General features: G+C 53.3%; 1 protein-coding gene across 1 annotated transcript; it reads left to right on the forward strand.

Annotated features, from left to right (window-relative positions):
* On the forward strand, positions 1 to 18,907 carry LOC132206307 (zona pellucida sperm-binding protein 3-like). Its single transcript, XM_059639899.1, has 11 exons — positions 1 to 50; positions 2,468 to 2,564; positions 15,855 to 16,046; positions 17,314 to 17,429; positions 17,519 to 17,622; positions 17,716 to 17,893; positions 17,977 to 18,103; positions 18,184 to 18,272; positions 18,360 to 18,481; positions 18,553 to 18,687; positions 18,774 to 18,907. The coding sequence occupies exons 1-11, from the start codon at positions 1 to 3 to the stop codon at positions 18,905 to 18,907; spliced, it is 1,344 nt and encodes a 447-aa protein (XP_059495882.1).
* The last annotated feature ends 454 nt before the right edge of the window (positions 18,908 to 19,361 follow it).

Raw genomic sequence — 19,361 nt, forward strand, 5'->3', positions numbered from 1 at the left:
ATGGTGACCTCCAGGTTAAGAGGCCAGGATGAGAACGTGGAAACTTCATGGTAACCTCAGACAGTGCGCGAATTGAATTGACTCCCTTTGGCAGAGACTCTAATATTTTTCTCATCGTAGAAATTATGCTAACCGATCTATAGTTAGCTGTGTTTGACTCCCTTCACTATTGCATGAATTCAAACAGGTTACTTTGTCCTGGATGGTGTCGATCCTCATAAGGCTTCATCGATCTAGGTAACTGAGGAGGAGTTTATCACTGCCCTGACTTGTACCTTTTTGATAGTGGGCAGGGTTTGAAGAGTCAGGAAGTGAGTAACTTGCCACGGTATTCCTGACCTTTGAGCTGCTCTTGTAATCAGAATATTTAAGGGGCTTGCCCAGTTCAGTTTCTGGTCACTGGTGAATCATAATCTCTCTACTTTTGAGATAAAATGTTTATTTTTTATTCTTTCTGCTAAAGAGGATAATATCACACTTTCTCACATTGTCGTCTATTCGCCTGATCTTTGCTCCCACTGCATGCATGTGAGCCTCTGTCGCCTCCTCATGAATTATTCACAACCTAATGACTTACCTTTGTGTCATCTACAAATTTGCTGACCGTACCTATCATCCCTCCATCTCAGTTACTTATATAAATTGTGAGCAGTTTACCCCAGATACTAATCTTAGGATCATTTTCTGCCCCTTTCTATGAATTGCTACTGGAACCGTCAGTGACTCCCCCATGGATTTTTCACATTGACATTATTATACCATTACAATAAGGTACAGAAATGAGAGTGCATATAAATGTTGATATATGAAAATATGAATAACATATTTTGGACAATGATGTTACAGAACAAACAAAATCTTAGGAGGAGCAACAACAAGCAAATAATTTAGTCACACTGCCGTTTTGCAGCACTTCTTGTGTAACATTATAGCCTCAATGTCCACTCTTGGCTTGATTTCCTCTCTCCACCTTCTAAGCTGGCATTTATTAAATATGGCAATTATTAACGCACCCAGGATCACCACAATAGCAATGTGTAATAGAATTCTGATCCATGGATGTATTTGGACATTGGATCCCCAATCCAGAAGCTGTCTTACAATCTGGGTTACAGATTTCCTTATCCACATGAGTTCTCATTATTTTAAGATGTTTCATCCACTGATGAATTATCTCTCTCGCCTCCCCTCACTATACGTGTCCAATCTGCTGTCAGGTGTGGAATGGGTTGTAATTCTGGGGGAACAAACCTCTGTCGGTCCTGCTCTGTATCTGTATGATGGAGCGTGAGGTTTTCCCTTATCACTGCACCAGTTAGTGGCTGGGGCAGCACCTGCTCACCAGTCTTCAAATCAGAGATCACATTATTAATAGCCACATTGTGCGCTTCCAAAGGGAATTGTCTCCGTCCCTGGGTATGATTCATTGTTGGTGTGGCTGTGCAGTCTGTTTACCCCACAAGGGCACATTGTAACAAGGACGGGTTATTCACCAGGAGAATAGACAATGAACAATATTCATAGGTGCTGCAAGCGCACTCTGGAGATCTTTGTCTCATTATCTCGTCAGGGCAGGCCCAGTGATCCTCTCGTCGGTGACATTTTGAGAAGTCTCACACTTTCTCAACACCATCCATTACCTTGGCTTGAAATGGTCGTTTATTTTAAAGATATCCAAGTACTTTGATGCTTTCCGAAATAATGGACTCTTTTTAAAGGACATTTCAGTTTATTTTCAAGTCGGGGCATATGAATCACTGCCCTAACATAATACGTCCCTTTATCTCTGTCACAAGTACACAACACCCTATTGGTAAGGGCCAAACTTCTGAGGTAACGCCGAGTTTCACTTTCCCCATCCCATTTTATTAATTGTTCATCTGTCTGGGATATTGTGACCATGTAGTTGTCGCACATCAGCCCCAAGCTTAGTCAATGTCCAGCTGGTGTATATGGCACACCCCTCGGGCTTGTGGGCCTCCTCAAAAGTATTCGCCATCGGCCGATGGGTGTAAAAGTTTTAGACATTCAACCGAGTCCAGGGTCACTTGTGACTGATCCTGACCTCTCTCGTTGGTCTGAATCTGGATGAAGTTACTTTCCCCGGTAATGAGCTGCATTTTCTGCTGAAGGGATTGTATCCGACTTTGTAATTCTGCTGTGTCCAAGGTGTTGACAGTTGCCTCTCCTGATGCATATCCTGCCCCTGGCCAACTCCAACAGTCTTTTTTTCCTTTCTATTCTCGTTGATCATAAGCTCACTCCTGCTCAATTGTTCATTCAGGAGGTGGGCACCATTCGGGAGTATTTGTTTCAGTCAAATTAAAGACTGCCTGCGCATGTCGATATCCAGGTACCAATGTGACAGATTCTCATGTCTCCCCTCGTATCGGGCCCACACCTTCCATCCTGTGCTGTAACTCACTGCATCTCGGTTCTGGTGTGGTTTAATCTCTGGGAGACACAGGGTCATTGGCTTCCTTCGGGCCCTGAAAATTATGAAGGGCCCCAGCCGTGAGCAGAAGCACCTGTCCACGTCTCTCAATGCCCTTTACCATCTGGATGTGAGTTTGCTCGTTGAGCTGGAAGGTTCATTTTCAGACGTTTCGTCACTTTTTTTTGTTTTGAAGAAATATACTTTATTCAGAGAATGTACAAAAAATAAAACATTTATACACCTAGCCAGTCATGCAAGCCGCTCCGGGTTACCCGGGGGTACATACACCAACGAAAGGAAAGAAAAACAAAACAGAGAAAAAAAAACAAAGCAAAGAAACCGCCCCAGCAGTCGTCACCCCGCACAGACCCAGTTGGCCCCCTGACCAGTTGGGGAAGGCGCCAGCTGGGCCCAGTTACCAGATAGGGTTCTTTTCCCTTTTCTGGACGAGGGGTTTCATACGGTGGTCTTTCCCCACCGCGCCTTGGCGGCGGCTGCCCCAAGCTTTAGCGCGTCCCTCAGCACGTAGTCCTGGACCTTGGAGTGCGCCAGTCTGCAACACTCGGTCGGGGTCAGTTCTTTCAGCTGGCAGACCAGCAAGTTGCGGGCAGACCAAAGAGCGTCTTTCACCGCATTGATAGTCCTCCAGGCGCAGTTGATGTTGGTCTCGGTGTGCGTCCCCGGAAACAGCCCGTAGAGCACAGAGTCCCGCGTCACGGAGCTGCTCGGGACGAACCTCGACAAATACCACTGCATCCCCCTCCAGACCTCCTGCGCATAGGCACACTCCAGAAGGAGGTGATCGACAGTCTCGTCCCCCCCGCAGCCACCTCGAGAGCGGCGTGCGGTGGTGCAGAGCTTGCGGGCATGCATAAAGGAGCTCACTAGCAGAGCCCCTATCACCGCCAACAAAGCAATGTCCTTGTGCTTGTTTGAAAGTTCTGGCGATGAGGCATTCTGCCAAATGACTTTGGCAGTCTGCGTGGGGAACCACACGACGGGATCCACCCTCTCCTTTTCTCGAAGGGTCCCGAGGATACTACGTGCTGACCACTGCCTGACGGCCTTGTGGTCAAAGGTGTTTCCTTTCAAAAATTTCTCCACGAAGGACAGGTGGTACGGAACGGTCCAACTACTCGGAGCGTTCCGCGGCAACGAGGCCAGGCCCATCCTTCGCAACACCGGGGACAGGTAGAACCTCAGTAAGTAGTGACACTTGGTGTTTGCGTACTGAGGATCTACACACAGCTTGATGCAGCCGCACACAAAGGTAGCCGTCAGGGCGAGGGTGGCGTTCAGTACGCCCTTTCCCCCATTTCCCAGGTCTTTGTACATGGTGTCCCTGCGGTTCCGGTCCATCCTCGACCCCCAAATGAAGTGGAAGATTGCCCGGGTGACCGCAGCGGCGCAGGTCCGGGGAATAGGCCAGGCCTGCACCACATACAACAGTACCGAAAGCCCCTCGCACCTGACAACCAGATTCTTACCCGCGATGGAGAGGGACCGGAGCGTCCACCTGCCCAGCTTCTGCTTCAATTTGGCGATATGCTCCTCCGAAGTCTTAGTGCATGCCCCAACTCCCCAAACCAAACACCCAGCACCTTCAGGTAGTCTGTGCTGACGGTGAAGGGGATGAAGGAGCGGTCGTACCAGTTCCCGAAGAACATGGCCTCGCTCTCACCCCTATTGAGTTTGGCACCCGAGGCCAGTTCAAACTGGCTGCAGCTGTCCAACAGTCTACTCACCGACCGACGATCGGTGCAGAAGACGGCGACATCGTCCAAGTACAGGGAGGTCATGACCTGAAGGCCTCCGCTGCCTGGGATAGTCACGCCCTTCAGGCTCACGTCCTTCCTGATGGAGGCGGCGAAGGGCTCCACACAGCACACGAACAAGGCAGGAGAGAGTGGGCAGCCCTGCCTGACTCCAGATCTAACAGGAAAACTGTCTGATTCCCACTCTTGATCGAGACTGCGCTAACGATGTTGGCGTAGAGCAGCCGGATCCAATTGCGGATGCCCTCCCCGAACCCCAATTTGGAGAGGACGTCCCTCATGTAAGCATGAGAGACCCTGTCGAAGGCCTTCTCCTGGTCCAGGCTGACGAGGCAGGTGTCCACCCGCCTGTCCTGTACGTAGGCGATCGTATCCCTGATGAGCGTGAGGCTCTCAGCAATCTTCCTGCCCGGCACAGCACAGGTTTGGTCACGGTGAATCACTGACTCCAGGACAGACTTGACCTGGTTGGCAATGACCTTGGCCAGGATTTTGTAGTCCACGTTCAAAAGTGAAATGGGACGCCAATTCTTAATTTCTTCCCTCTCCCCCTTCCTCTTGTAAATGAGGGTGATGATGCCCTTCCTCATGGACTTGCACATTTCCCCTGCCCGAAGCGCACTATTGTACACCTCCAGCAGGTCCTGGCCGACCAGGACCCACAGAGCGGAATACAGCTCGACCGGTGAGCCGTCGCTTCCGGGAGTCCTATTCCTCTGCAAGGACTTGAGGGCTCTGGCCAGCTCGTCCGGGGGTATCGGCCGGACCAGCCACTCCCTCGTGCCGTCATCTAAGACCTCCGTGATAGACGACAGGAACGACTCGGAGGCCGTGCTGTCCGTGGGCTTCGTGTGTAACAGTCCGGTATAGAAGGATCTGCTGATCCTCAAAATGTCAGGCCGCGACGACGTCACCGGGCCGTCGTCCTCCTTCAGCCGGCTAAGCACAGAGCTCTCTTTGTGTACCTTCTGAAAGAAGAAACGCGAGCACGTCTCGTCCTGCTCCACGGAGCGGACACTGGACCGGAAGATTATCCTGGAGGCCTCCGCGGTGAAGAGCGAGGCTTGCTGGCCCCTCACCTCGCGGGGGTCCTCCGTGACATCGACCCCCATCAACTGCAGAAGGAGCAGGTTCTGCACCCTTTTCTGGAGTCGCGACAGCTTTGCCCGCCTCTCTCTTGCCTTCCGAACACGCTTGAGGACAAAGAACCTCTTGATGTTCTCCTTCACCGTCTCCCACCAGTCGCCTGGAGACTCAAAGAGGGGTTTCACGGTTCTCCAACCGGCTTAAGCTCTTAACTCCCTCTTAAGCTCCTCAACGTTCTCTGGGGTCAACAGAGTCGTGTTGAGCTTCCACGTCCCCTTGCCGACCGGCTGGTCGTCCTGTAAGTGACAGTCGGCCAGCAGGAGGCAGTGGTCAGAGAAGAACACCGGCTCGACGCCGGTGGACCTCAGCGAGAACGTCCGTGACACAAACAGCAAGTCTATCCTTGAGCGGATAGACCCGTCTGGCCGCGACCAGGTGTACCTCTGCTGCGCTCCGTCTGCAGGGGTGCTGAAGACGTCGAGCAGCTTGGCGTCCTTCGCCATGCCCATCAGGAATCTGGGCGTGACGTCCAGTTGACTCCCCCCACCCGCTGTCCCCACGCCGGATCTTCCATCTGCATCGATGATGCAGTTGAAGTCTCCGCCTAGGATGACCGGCCTGGACGTAGCCAGCGGGGGTGGAAGCCGCTGCAGGACGGCCAACCGCTCACGCCGTACCACTGGGGCGTAAACGTTGACCAGCCTCAGGGGAGCATTTCTGTAGGTGATGTCAGCCACTAGGAGGCGCCCCCCCACCACCTCCTGAACTTGAGAGATGGTGAAGTCGCGCCCCGCAGCAGAATAGCCACGCTCGAGGAGCGACAGTCGTTACCCCCCGACCAGATCAAAGGCCCACAGGTCCAGGCTCCGGACCATTTCCCGTGCCTGCCGAGGTGCGGTATCCCGCACTCCTGCAGAAACAGGAGGTCCGCCTTGATGGTGGTGAGGTAGGCCAACGTGTACACACATTTCGCGGTTGACTTGACGCTGCGCACATGAATGCTCGCAACTCTTACCCCCATTGAAGGCAGTGACCACAGTACCCTCCCCAAGTCCAAGGTCCAGCCCCTCCATCTGTCCCTCCATGCCCATTGCCCGGGCTAACTGCTGGACGCTCTCTGGGCTCAGGAAACCGTCCGTGCTGCCTTCCGGTTGGCATCCCCCCGCCATGGGTGCGGAGGCAGGAGGGTCCAGCTCCGGATCAGGCTGGGGACGCGCTGTTTTATCCTTCCCGCCTGGAAGTTCCTGGGGGCCCTCCAGTGCTCAGCGGCACTTGACTTGGTGTCGGAGGGAGCCTCAGGACTCCTCACGTCACCTGGAAGCGGGGTGCTGCTTTCCTTCACCCTCGAGACCTTTAACTTCTGCTTCAGGTGGGCCCTCTCCGAATCCTCCTCGTCAGAGGAGCTCTTATAGCCCCCCTGTAGCTGCCTCTTCCCGCCTGATGGTTGCGGTTCGTGGGCCCGTTGACGCACCTTCCTCCTCGCTTTCCGGACTGTTGTCCACTCCCCTGGGTCGCCTGCCGCCTCCTCCATTGGCTCCGGGTTGTCGGGGGGGATCGGAACCTGCAGGGGTGCTTTGCTGGCCTCGGGCCCATCCTGCAGGGCTCGGCCCTCCTGTATGGCCTGGCCCTCCTGCACATTAGTGGGGTCCTTGCTGGGCCCTGGTGCCTTCCTCTCCTCCGGGGGGCTGGCCCCGCATTTCCCCTGCCGGCGACCTGGGCGTAGGTGGTAACCCGCCGCGGGCATGCCTTATAGAAGTGGACCGCTTCCCCGCAAATATTGCAGCTTCTCTCTCGTGGGCAATCCTTTGCAAGGTGTCCCTCCTCCCTGCAGTTCCTGCAGATGGTGGCTTTGCAGTCGGCCGCCATGTGACCTGACCTACCACAGGCATGGCAGACTTTAGGTTGCCCTGCATAGGTCAGGTAGCCCCTGCTCCCGCTGATCGCGAAGCTGGACAGTGGGTGTGTGACATTCCCGTCTGCACCCTAACTCAGCGTCACCTTGACCTGCCTCTTACTCGTCCAGATGCCAAAGGGGTCCACGATGTCAGTTCGGTCACCTTCCACCTTCACGTACCTTCCGAGGAAGGTCAGGACATCAACCGCTGGCACATGCGGGTTGTACATGTGTATAGTCACCATACGGCTCCTCTGCGCTGGCATCACAAACAGCGGGACAGCGGTCAATACAGAGAGGGGGCCCTCACCTCCTTTCTCCTTGAAAACCTCCAGGAAGCGCTCGCAAAGCTTTGAACTCCTGAAGGTCACGTCATAAAAACCTCCTCCGGGGAAATCCTGCAGGCAGTAAATGTCCGCAGCAGCGAACCCACAACAGCCCAACAGGACCCTCTTCACGAAGAAGGTGCGGTCCACAGGTGCACCTTCATCCACCTTCTTTACGGAAACACGGATGGTGTTCCGGACCCCCTGACCTGGGGCACGAGCACTTGCCGCAGCCATCGTTGCAGGTTGGCTGCTCCCCTGAACCAACGTTAGGCTGAAGCCAGCATTAAGACCACTGGTTGCAAGGGTGCACAGCCAACCCGACGTCCTCCTTTCACCTCCAAGACAGCACTCTCCTCCTCTCGGCCCACAAGAGAGTGGGTCGTTACTTTGTTCCAGATGTAAGCTGGTTCTCTGAGCTTGCCAGTTTGTTCCCAAACGTTTCGTCATCATTCTAGGTAACATCATCAGCGAGCCTCCGACGAAGCTCTGGTGTTACGGCCCGCTTTCTATTTATCTGTTAGGTTTCCTTAGGTTGGTGATGTCATTTCCTGCATTGCAGATGTCATTTTCTGTTCTTGTTCTCAGGGGATGGTAGATTGGCTCCAGCTCAATGTGTTTGTTGATGGAGTTCCGGTTGGAATGCCACGCTTCTAGGAATTCTCGTGCGTGTCTCTGTTTGGCTTGTCCTAGGATGGATGTGTTGTCCCAATCAAAGCGGTGTCCTTCCTCATCTGTATGTTAGGATATGAGTGATAGTGGGTCATGTGGTTTTGTGGCCAGTTGATGTTCATGTATCCTGGTGGCTAGCTTTCTGCCAGTTTGTCCAATGTAGTGTTTGTCACAGTTCTTGCAAGGTGTTTTGGAGATGACTTTCGTTTTATTTGTTGTCTGTATAGGGTCTTTTAAGTTCATTAGCACTAACTTCACAGCTGATGAACTTAAAAGACCCTTTACAGACAACAAACAAAACGAAAGTCATCTACAAAATACCTTGCAAGAACTGTGACAAACACTACATTGGACAAACTGGCAGAAAGGTCCACACCAGGATACATGAACATCAACTAGCCACAAAACCACATGACCCACTATCACTCGTATCCTTACATACAGATGAGGAAGGACACCGCTTTGATTGGGATAACACATCCATCCGAGGACAAGCCAAACATAGACACGCACGTGAATTCCGAGAAGCATGGCATTGCAACCGGAACTCCATCAACAAACACATTGAGCTGGAGCCAATCTACCATCCCCTGAGGACAAGTACAGGAAATGACATCACCGACCCAAGGAAACCTAACCAGATAAATAGAAAGTGGGACATAACACCAGCATTTCATCGGAGGCTCACTGTTGATGTTACCTAGAATGGTTCTGAAACATCTGGGGACAAACCTTCAAGCTCAGTGAACCAGCTTCCATCTGGAACAAAATAAAGACCCACTCTCTTGTGGACCGAGAGGAGGAGAGTGCTGTCTTGGAGGTGAAAGGAGGACGTCGGGTTGGCTGTGCACCCTTGCAACCAGTGGTCTTAATGCTGGCTTCAGCCTAACACTGGTTCAGGGGAGCAGCCAACCAGCAACGATGGCTGTGGCAAGTGCTCGTGCCCCAGGTCAGGGGGTCCGGAACACCATCCGTGTTTCCGTAAAGAAGGTGGATGAAGGTGCACCTGTGGACCGCTCCTTCTTCGTGAAGAGGGTCCTGTTGGGCTGTTGTGGGTTCGCTGCTGCGGACATTTACTGCCTGCAGGATTTCCCCGGAGGAGGTTTTTATGATGTGACCTTCAGGAGTGCCAAGCTTTGCGAGCACTTCCTGGAGGTTTTCAAGGAGAAAGGAGGGGAGGGCCCCCTCTCTGTATCGACCGCTGTCCCGCTGTTTGTGATGCCAGCGCAGAGGAGCCGTATGGTGACTATACACATGTACAACCCGCATGTGCCAGCGGTTGATGTCCTGACCTTCCTTGGAAGGTACGTGAAGGTGGAAGGGGACCTAACTGACATCATGGACCCCTTTGGCATCTGGACCAGTAAGAGGCAGGTCAAGGTGATGCTGAGGACAGGCGCGAACGGGAATGTCGTACACCCACCGTCCAGCTTCGCAATCGGCGGGAGCAAGGGCTACCTGACCTATGCAGGGCAACCTCAAGTCTGCCATGCCTGTGGTAGGTCAGGCCACGTGGCGGCCGACTGCAAAGCCACCATCTGCAGGAACTGCAGGGAGGAGGGACACCTTGCAAAGGATTGCCCACAAGAGAAAAGCCGCAACCTTTGCGGGGAAGCGGGCCACCTCTATAGGGCATGCCCGCAGCGGGGGACCACCTACGCCCAGGTCACTGACAGGGGCATTGCGGGGCCAGCCCCACCGGAGGAGAGGAAGGCACTAGGGCCCAGCAAGGACCCCACCAATGTGCAGGAGGGCCCGGCTGTGCAGGAGGGCCCAGCCCCGTAGGATGGGCCCGAGGCCAGCAAAGCGCCCCTGCAGGCTCCGCTCCCCACCGACAACCCGCAGTCGATGGAGGCGGCGACAGGCGACCCAGGGGAGTGGACGACGGTCCGGAAAGCGAGGAGGAAGGTGCGTCGACGGGCCCACGAACCACAAACATCAGGCAGGAAGAAGCAGCTACAGGGGGGCGAAAGAGCTCCGCTGACGAGGGGGATTCGGAGAGGGCCCGCACGAAGCAGAAGTTAAAGATCTCGATTGAGAACGAAAGCAGCATCCCGCTTCCAGGTGACGGGAGGCGTCCTGAGGCTCCCTCCGACACCAAGTCAAGTGCCGCTGGGGCACTGGAGGGCCCCCCGGAACTTCCAGGCGAGAAGGAGGACACAGCGCGTCCCCAGCCAGACCCAGAGGGGAGCCTCCTGCATCCGCACCCCTGACGGGGGGATGCCACCCGAAAGGCAGCACGGACGGTTTCCTGAGCCCAGAAAGCGTCCAGCAGTTAGCCCGGGCAATGGGCATGAAGGGACAGACGGAGGGGCTGGACCTTGGACTTGGGGAGGGTACTGCGGTCACTGCCCACAATGGGGGTACGAGTTGCGAGCATTAATGTGCGCAGTGTCAAGTCCACCGCAAGATGTGTGTCCACATTGAAGACTTCAATTGCATCATCGATGCAGATGGAAGTTCCGGCACGGGGACAGCGGGTGGGGGGAGTCAACTGGACGTCACGTCCAGATTCCTGATGGACACGGTGGAGGACGCCAAGCTGCTCGACGTCTTCAGCACCCCTGCAGACGTAGCGCAGCGGAGGTACACCTGGTCGCGGCCAGACGGGTCTACCCGTTCAAGGATAGACTTCCTGTTTGTGTCAAGGGCGATCTCGGTCAGGTCCACCAGCGTCGAGCCGGTGTTCTTATCTGACCACTGCCTCCTGCTGGCCGACTGTCACTCACAGGACGACCAGCTGGCCAGCAAGGGGACGTGGAAGCTCAACACGACTCTGTTGACCCCAGAGAACGCCGAGGAGCTTAAGAGGGAGTACGCCGGTTGGAGAACCGTGAAACCCCTCTTTGAGTCTCCAGGCGACTGGTGGGAGACGGTGAAGGAGAACATCAAGACGTCCTTTGTCCTCCAGGGTGTTCGGAAGGCGAGAGAGAGGCGGGGAAAGCTGTCGCGACTCCAGAAAAGGGTGCACAACCTGCTCCTTCTGCAGTTGATGGGGGTCGATGTCACGGAGGACCTCCGCGAGGTAAGGGGCCAGCAAGCCTCGCTCTTCACCGCAGAGGCCTCCAGGATAATCTTCCGGTCCAGGGTCCGTTCCGTGGACCAGTACGAGACGTGCTCGCGTTTCTTCTTTCAGAAGGTGCACAAAGAGAGCTCTGTGCTTAGCCGGCTGAAGGAGGACGACAGCTCGGCGACGTCGTCTCGGCCCGACATTTTGACGATCAGCAGGTCCTTCTATGCTGGACTGTACGACACGAAGCCCGCGGACAGCACGGCCTCCGAGTCGTTCCTGTCGTCTATCACGGAGGTCTTAGACGACGGCACGAGGGAGTGGCTGGACCGGCCGATATCCCTGGACGAGCTGACCAGAGCCCTCAAGTCCTTTGAGAGGAATAGGACTCCCGGAAGCGACAGCTTACCGGTCGAGCTGTATTCCGCTCTGTGGGACCTGGTCGGCCAGGACCTGCTGGAGGTGTACAATAGTGCGCTTCGGGCAGGGGAAATGTGCAAGTCCATGAGGAAGGGCATCATCACCCTCATTTACAAGAGGAAGGGGGAGAGGGAAGAAATTAAGAATTGGCGTCCCATTTCACTATTGAACATGGACGACAAAATCTTGGCCAAGGTCATAGCCAACCGGGTCAGGTCTGTCCTGGAGTCGGTGATTCACCCTGACCAAACCTGTGCTGTGCTGGGCAGGAAGATCGCTGAGAGTCTCGTGCTCATCAGGGATACGATCGCCTACGTACAGGACAGGCGGGTGGACACCTGCCTCGTCAGCCTGGACCAGGAGAAGGCCTTCGACAGGGACTCTCATGCTTACATGAGAGACGTCCTCTCCAAATTGGGGTTCGGGGAGGGCATCCGTAATTGGATCCGGCTGCTCTACGCCATTATCGTTCGTGCAGTCTCGATCAACGGGTGGGAATCAGACAGTTTTCCTGTTAGATCTGGAGTCAGGCAGGGCTGCCCGCGCTCTCCTGCCTTGTTCGTGTGGTGTGTGGAGCCCTTCGCTGCCTCCATCAGGAAGGACGTGAGCCTGAGGGGCGTGACTATCCCAGGCAGCGGAGGCCTTCAGGTCAAGACCTCCCTGTACTTGGACGATGTCGCCGTCTTCTGCACCCATCGTCGGTCGGTGAGTAGACTATTGGACATTTGCAGCCAGTTTGAACTGGCCTCGGGTGCCAAAGTCAATAGGGGTAAGAGCGAGGTCATGTTCTTCGGGAACTGGGACGACCGCTCCTTCATCCCCTTCACCGTCAGGACAGACTACCTGAAGGTGCTCAGTGTTTGGTTTGGTGGAGCTGGGGCGTGCACTAAGACTTGGGAGGAGCGTATCACCAAATTGAAGGAGAAGCTGGGCAGGTGGACGCTCCGGTCCCTCTCCATCGCGGGTAAGAACCTGGTTGTCAGGTGCGAGGGGCTTTCGGTCCTGTTGTATGTTGTGCAGGCCTGGCCTATTCCCCGTACCTGCGCCGCTGCGGTCACCCGGGCCATCTTCCACTTCATTTGGGGGTCGAGGATGGACCGGGTCCGCAGGGACACCGTGTACAAAGACCTGGGAAATGGGGGAAAGGGCGTACCGAACGCCACCCTCGCCCTGACGGCTACCTTTGTGTGCGGCTGCGTCAAGCTGTGTGTAGATCCTCAGTACGCAAACACCAAGTGTCACTACTTACTGAGGTTCTACCTGTCCCCGGTGTTGCGAAGGATGGGCCTGGCCTCGTTGCCGCGGAACGCTCCGAGTAGTTGGACCGTTCCGTACCACCTGTCCTTCGTGGAGAAATTTTTGAAAGGAAACACCTTTGACCACAAGGCCGTCAGGCAGTGGTCAGCACGTAGTATCCTCGGGACCCTTCGGGAAAAGGAGAGGGTGGATCCCGTCGTGTGGTTCCCCACGCAGACTGCCAAAGTCGTTTGGCAGAATGCCTCATCGCCAGAACTTTCAAACAAGCACAAGGACATTGCTTGGCTGGCGGTGAGAGGGGCTCTGCTAGTGAGCTCCTTTATGCATGCCCGGAATCTCTGCGCCACCGCACGCTGCCCTCGAGGTGGCTGCGGAGCGGGGAGGAGACTGTCGATCACCTCCTTCTGGAGTGTGCCTATGCGCAGGAGGTCTGGAGGGGGATGCAGTGGTATTTGTCGAGGTTCGTCCCGAGCAGCTCCGTGACGCGGGACTCTGTGCTCTACGGGCTGTTTCCGGGGACGCACACCGAGACCAACATCAACTGCGCCTGGAGGACCATCAATGCGGTGAAAGACGCTCTTTGGTCTGCCCGCAACTTGCTGGTCTGCCAGCTGAAAGAACTCACCCCGACCGAGTGTTGCAGACTGGCGCACTCCAAGGTCCAGGACTACGTGCTGAGGGACACGCTGAAGCTTGGGACAGCCGCCGCCAAGGCGCGGTGGGGAAAGACCACCGTATGAAACCCCTCGTCCAGAATCGAAAAAAAGAACCCTATCTGGTAACTGGGCCCAGCTGGCGCCTTCCCCAACTGGTCAGGGGGCCAACGGGGACTGTGCGGGGAGACGACTGCCGGGGTGTTTTCTTTGCTTTGTTTTTTTTGCCTTCTTTATTTTTTGCCTTTAGTTGGTCTATATACCCCGTGGGTAACCCGGAGCGGCTTGCATGACTGGCTAGGTGTATAAATATGTTTTATTTTTGTACCTGTTATGAATAAAGTATATTTCTTCAAATAAAAAAAAATCATCCCAACCCACATCCCCATCACTGCCTCCCCAACTTCTCACAGACACAAAGACACACATTATGTCTCTGTGTGCAGCGAGCTGACCCTGCAGCCTTTCTCTCTGTCTCTGACATTTTGTGAGATCTGCAGCACTCCTCCTCATTTCCTGAACATCTCTCTGGATCAAGTTCATTGCAGCTTTTAAATCATTGCGTTTTCCTTCCATGTTTCCATTTCAGCTTTAACTGTTTGGAATTTTCCCTCTCACTTATTCTCCTTGTGAGCAGTTTCTCACATTGCACCTGGTCCTGGTTCATCTGTACCAAGTCCCATATTCTTCTGTCCCTGCAGATTGGTTACTCTGTCACTGAGGCAGGCTCCCTCCTCACAGAGTCTCTTGTCCTCTTTCTCTAGTCTTTCCCTCTCTACCTTCTCTGCCTTAACTTGCTGTCAGCCTTCCATCCATTCAGCATTGTGTTAACATCAGCCATCTAGTCTCAGTGTCTGGTACCCCCCGTCTGCACCTTTCTTCCTGCAGCTTCTGGTCAGCATCTCCCAGGCAGCGATGTCAGCAGCTTGTCCCCTTCTCCTGTCTTTCCATTCCTATTCCCCCTCCCTCTCCCTGTCCCCTCTGCAGCCTCTGGCTAACGGTGTGAAGATGTGGACTGAACGTTGCCTTCTCAAGGACAGTTGGAAGACGGATATTAAAAAGTTGGCCTTTCCAGGACGACACATCCATTACCAATAAAACTAAGCGGGCAAGTAACAAAACAAGGGAGGACCCTTGAGGGGAGTGAATGGAACGACAATGGGTAATTTCCATCTAAAATTGAAGCCAAGGTGAAAATACATTTGAAGGAAAAGTGAAGACAGGATTCACCACTGCTGGTGGATGCCAACGCATTTGATTTCATCCCAATTGAATCCACAGTGGCAGGGATTGCTGAGGTTTAGCTGCAGAGTAAAGCGCATTCTGCTCTCTCCACATAGAACACTCCCAGGACAGGTACATTGTGGAATTATATACAGAGTAATGTTCCCTTACGATGTATCAAACTCTCCCTGGACAGCTGCAGATAAAGCGTAAAGCTGTATCTACACTGCCCGCATTGACACTCCAAGGAAAGGGACAGCGCACGGTTTGATACCGAATACAGGTGACCTTCAAACGGTACCAGGACAGGTAATAGTATGGAGCAAGATAGTGAATAAACTTACTCTTTCTTTTAAACTGAAAGAAAGGTTCCCTTTACACTGCCTCAATTAAACATTCCTGGGATGCAGTGGGTTGGGAGTTGACCGGGGGAGCGGTGGTCGCTGGGTTAGGATAGAGCATGGAACATGAGACAAACCTGAAGAACACTTCTTTTGTCCTGTCCAATCCCCATCCAGGGACACTTCTCTGTATGGCTCACTGTCAGACACTCGAGGTCAGGAAAGGTTAAACCCACCAACACCCGCCTGAACCAATGATCCATGTTTGATGATTGTCCTCAGGAGCCCCCTCACCATGAGAAATTGTGGAGCTGAATGCAGTCAGGTGACAGCACAGCAACTCCCAGCCATTCCTAATGGTCCAAATGGAACACGCCCTCCTGGTGATCAATGCCAGAGTTTAGTCATTGGTGGAAATTGCAGAGACTGGGGCTGGTTCATTGGTTCAATGTTGCTGCCTCTGGCCTGATTGGTGTCAGGTGGGTGCAGGTTGTGTGTACAAATGGAGCTGGGTGGGGGCTGGAAGGGATGCTTGTGTTGTTTGGGATCATGGGGGATTTTGTAGTGAGGGGTTTGTTCCTTCTGTTGGTGTTAGTTGGAGCTGTTTGTTGCTCTGAAACTTGGCAACAGTTTCTGAGCCAGAGGTATCCATGGAGAATAGTGAGAGCCACTCCTGTACCTGAGAGAGTCCCTCCTCATGGGGGTCCCATTGGTTCCAGTTTCAGAATGTCTGAGGGTGGGAGTGTGTCTCCACTGCAGACTGTGATGGTGCAGTGTGGAGAGCACAAGCTGCTGGTCAGGGCCCAGTTGGATTTATTTGGAACCAGGCACCCAATTAAAGCTGCTGACCTGACACTGGGGACAGTGGGTTGTCGGCCAACCAGGATCTACCCTGAGAACCACACCGTCCTCTTCGATTACGGGCTGCATGAGTGTGGCAGCAGACTGCAGGTAATGAGTCCGCTGTACTTGCCTGCCTGACTTGTTCTTCCCCCCTCCTACCTTCCCACTTCAAGCTGCACCTTCTTCACTTCCTACCTACTAACCTTATCCCACCCCCTTGATCTGTCCATCCTCCCCAGACTGACTTATCCCCTTCCTACCTCCCCACCCATACTCTGCTCTTCTCCTCTATCCATCTTTAGTCTGTCTCCCTGCTTCTCCCCACTTATTTCAGAATTGCCTCCCAATCCCCTCTTCTGATGAAGAGTCTTGGCCTTTTCAGCCAAGTCAGCTTTTGGGGCCCTAAGATCCTGCTTGGCCTGCTGTGTCCATCCAGCCCCACACTTTGTTATACCTGCTGGTAGCTTGGTCTGGGTGTTGTTCAACTTGTGTAACCCTGGCTGCGGTGACATGAATGGTCTCTAGCTGTATTAATCCACAATCTGGCCTTAGGCTGTGCTTGGCCTCTGCTTGAATTTCTGTCTGTTCTAGATGTTTTGAAATGTTCTGTTTCTTTGTGTACTTCCAGCTTGTTCTCAGTCAGATTTGTTTGGATGTGGTATTTTCAATTCAGTTCTCAACCATGCTCTACTGACAGCAAGATGCTGTATTGATTTGAGCTCCAAACTGTTGACTGATTAGCATTTGTGTAATATTTCTAAAGTAGTAACTTCTGTTTCTGTATTCCAGACAGCCATAGTCCCATAAGACATGGGAGTGGAAGTGAGGCCATTAGGCCCATCAAGTCTACTCTGCCATTTAAATCATGGCTGGTGGGCACTTCAACTCCACTTCCCTGCTCTCTCTCCCTGTAGCCCCTGATTCCTTCTGAGATCTGCCATGTCCTGGCCTCGACTGCACTCCATGGCAATGAATTCCACAAGCCCACCACTTTCTGGCTGAAGAAATGTTGTCTTGTTTCATTTTCGACTTTACCCCCTCTAATTTTCAGGCTGTGCCCACAGGTCCTAGTCTCGCCGCCTAACAGGAACACCTTCCGAGTGTTAACCCCTTCTAGGCCACTTTTCATTGACTTATTGCCCCTGAACACTCATGCTTATGCCTCAGATCTTTCTACCCCTGTCCCACAAATCTTGGTTCTTTACAAGTCTGTTTAGTCTCTCTCATAGAGAATTCGAGTTATTTGGAGTTGCTTGTAGCTTTGCTTGTCTGGGTCCTTAAAGAATGCATCCAATGGGATGAAGCCATTGTGAGCCCTGTCCTGCCCCTTCTCAGTTCAGATCAGTTCCTAATTCCTTAGCCTGGTATCTTTCAGATGACTGGAGATTTCCTGATCTACACCACCCACCTGACCCACATCCCAAACTATCCTGGGTCTGTCATTGTGCGAACCAATGGGGCTGTCATTCCCATTGTGTGTCGTTATTTCAGGTGAGAGTCTTCATTTGATTGATCAACATTTATTTTCAGCCACAGTGGTTGTCTTTGTGTTGTAAAATGGCTGCCCTGTCTCTACCCAGGAAGGGCAATGTGAGCAGTAACCCCATCAAGCCCACTTGGATCCCATTCAGCTCCACCAGGTCTAGAGAAGGGCATCTGTCGTTCTCCCTGCGTCTAATGAATGGTATGTGATGGCTGGCTGGGGAGGGATCTCCTGGTGTCACTCACTGGGGGTTGCACCCACTGTCTCTCCAACCCTTGTCCTCTTGTACTTCAGGTGACTGGCTTACAGAGCGCACTTCCACTGTCTACTCCCTGGGAGAACTCATTCACATTGAGGCGTCTGTTTCAATGGACAACCACGTGCCCCTGAAGCTGTACATTGACCGCTGTGTGGCTACACTGAGCCCAGGCAAGGACTCCAGCCCCAGATACAGCATCATTGACTACAATGGGTAAGGAGCTCTCTGCTTTCTCCAGCTGCTTCCATCTCAATGGCTTCACTCCATTCACTTCATGGCCCTTTGTTCACCTGCAGTTGCCTCGTGGACAGCCAAGCTGAGGACTCCTTTTCGACCTTTGTGTTGCTGAGAGACCAGCGGGAGCCGGACAAGCTCAGGTTTGACCTGGATGCCTTCCGCTTCTATGGAGATGAGCGTTCCTTGGTAAGAGCAAGCTGCTGACTGGCTTCTCCCCACAGGGTGGGAGTGGCTAAACACTGACATGTGCTGAATGTGTCCCTCAGATTTTCATCACCTGTCACCTGAGAGTTGCTGCAGTGGATCAGGGAGATTCCAGGAACAAAGCTTGCACTTTCCAGAAGCTGCACAAGATGTGAGTGTCCCCCACTCCATGCCCCTTAGTGATGTTGTTGGAGAGGTGATGCACCGTGTGGTTGAATGGGCTGTTTCTCCTATTTAGCTGGACCCCACTGGAAGAGTCGACCAGTGACGTTTGTGCCTGTTGCCATGTCGGGAACTGTGGTAGCACAGGGGAGATCGTGTTCCCGTCCAGAGGAAGGAGAGATGTTGGAGCTGAAGCTGGTAGGTAACGGCCCCACTCTGGGGACTATACCCTCCTTCCCTGATCCTGACCGTACTGTTGCTTCCTGCAGGGAGTGAAGCTGGATTGAAGTGGGAGGGTGAGGCCTCAGTTGGCCCCCTGCTCGTTCTGGATCCTGAGCTGACCAGCCTGGCAACTGAGCCCCTGACTGAGGTTGAGCAAAGGATGCAGGATATGTCTCCAGGCGGTGAGCTGTCTGACTGCTAGTTTCTTTGTGCTAGTTTCTTTGTCCCAGTTTCCCTCAGTAACCATTGGTTTCTCCTTGTTGTGTAGGTCTGCAGTCTGAGCTGGTTGTGATGGTGTCACTGACAGTGACAGCTGTCTCCCTGATCTCTGCTTCGTTGATGGCCTTGTTCCTGTACAGGAAACACAAGCAAACTCCTGTCACCTCATTAAATGACCAATAAAGCAGTGATTTGTTGAGTTTCCTGTCCAGGCCTAGTTTTTATTTTTCTACCTTCGTGGAATTTTCTAGTATTTCCAAGGAGGATTTCTCGTCCTCATTTGGCATTGACTCCCACAGTTAGGCCTCTCTTGTAACCGCCTGGAGATTGAGCTCTCTGTCACCTCTTCTAAGCTTCAGAATTTTTGATCTTCAACCTCCAACTTGCAAACCATGCGTTATTTGGACCTTTCAGTATTTGGAGAAAGCTTGTGTTAACTGTGACTCTGCCCAAATTTGAGAAGGGCACATGGCACTTGCCCCCTGAGTACATCAATAAACAATTGTGAGACAGACATCTGTGTTTAACCCTGAAATATGCTGAACTGTCATGTTGCCACGTGGGTCTACCTTTCCTCATCCCAAGATTTCTTGAGCAGAGCCCAACCTGCTCTCTTGCTTTTTGTCAATTCAAACCT

Source organism: Stegostoma tigrinum, chromosome 35 (assembly GCF_030684315.1).
Source record: "Stegostoma tigrinum isolate sSteTig4 chromosome 35, sSteTig4.hap1, whole genome shotgun sequence".
Lineage (NCBI taxonomy): Eukaryota > Metazoa > Chordata > Chondrichthyes > Orectolobiformes > Stegostomatidae > Stegostoma > Stegostoma tigrinum.

Bases quoted from the DNA above. Each gene is read 5' to 3' on its own strand.
- LOC132206307 (XM_059639899.1), top strand. From the start codon at position 1: ATGGTGACCTCCAGGTTAAGAGGCCAGGATGAGAACGTGGAAACTTCA. The intron at 18,104-18,183 runs GTAAGAGCAAGC...TGTGTCCCTCAG, and splicing joins ATGGAGATGAGCGTTCCTTG to ATTTTCATCACCTGTCACCT. The intron at 18,273-18,359 runs GTGAGTGTCCCC...TCTCCTATTTAG, and splicing joins TTCCAGAAGCTGCACAAGAT to CTGGACCCCACTGGAAGAGT.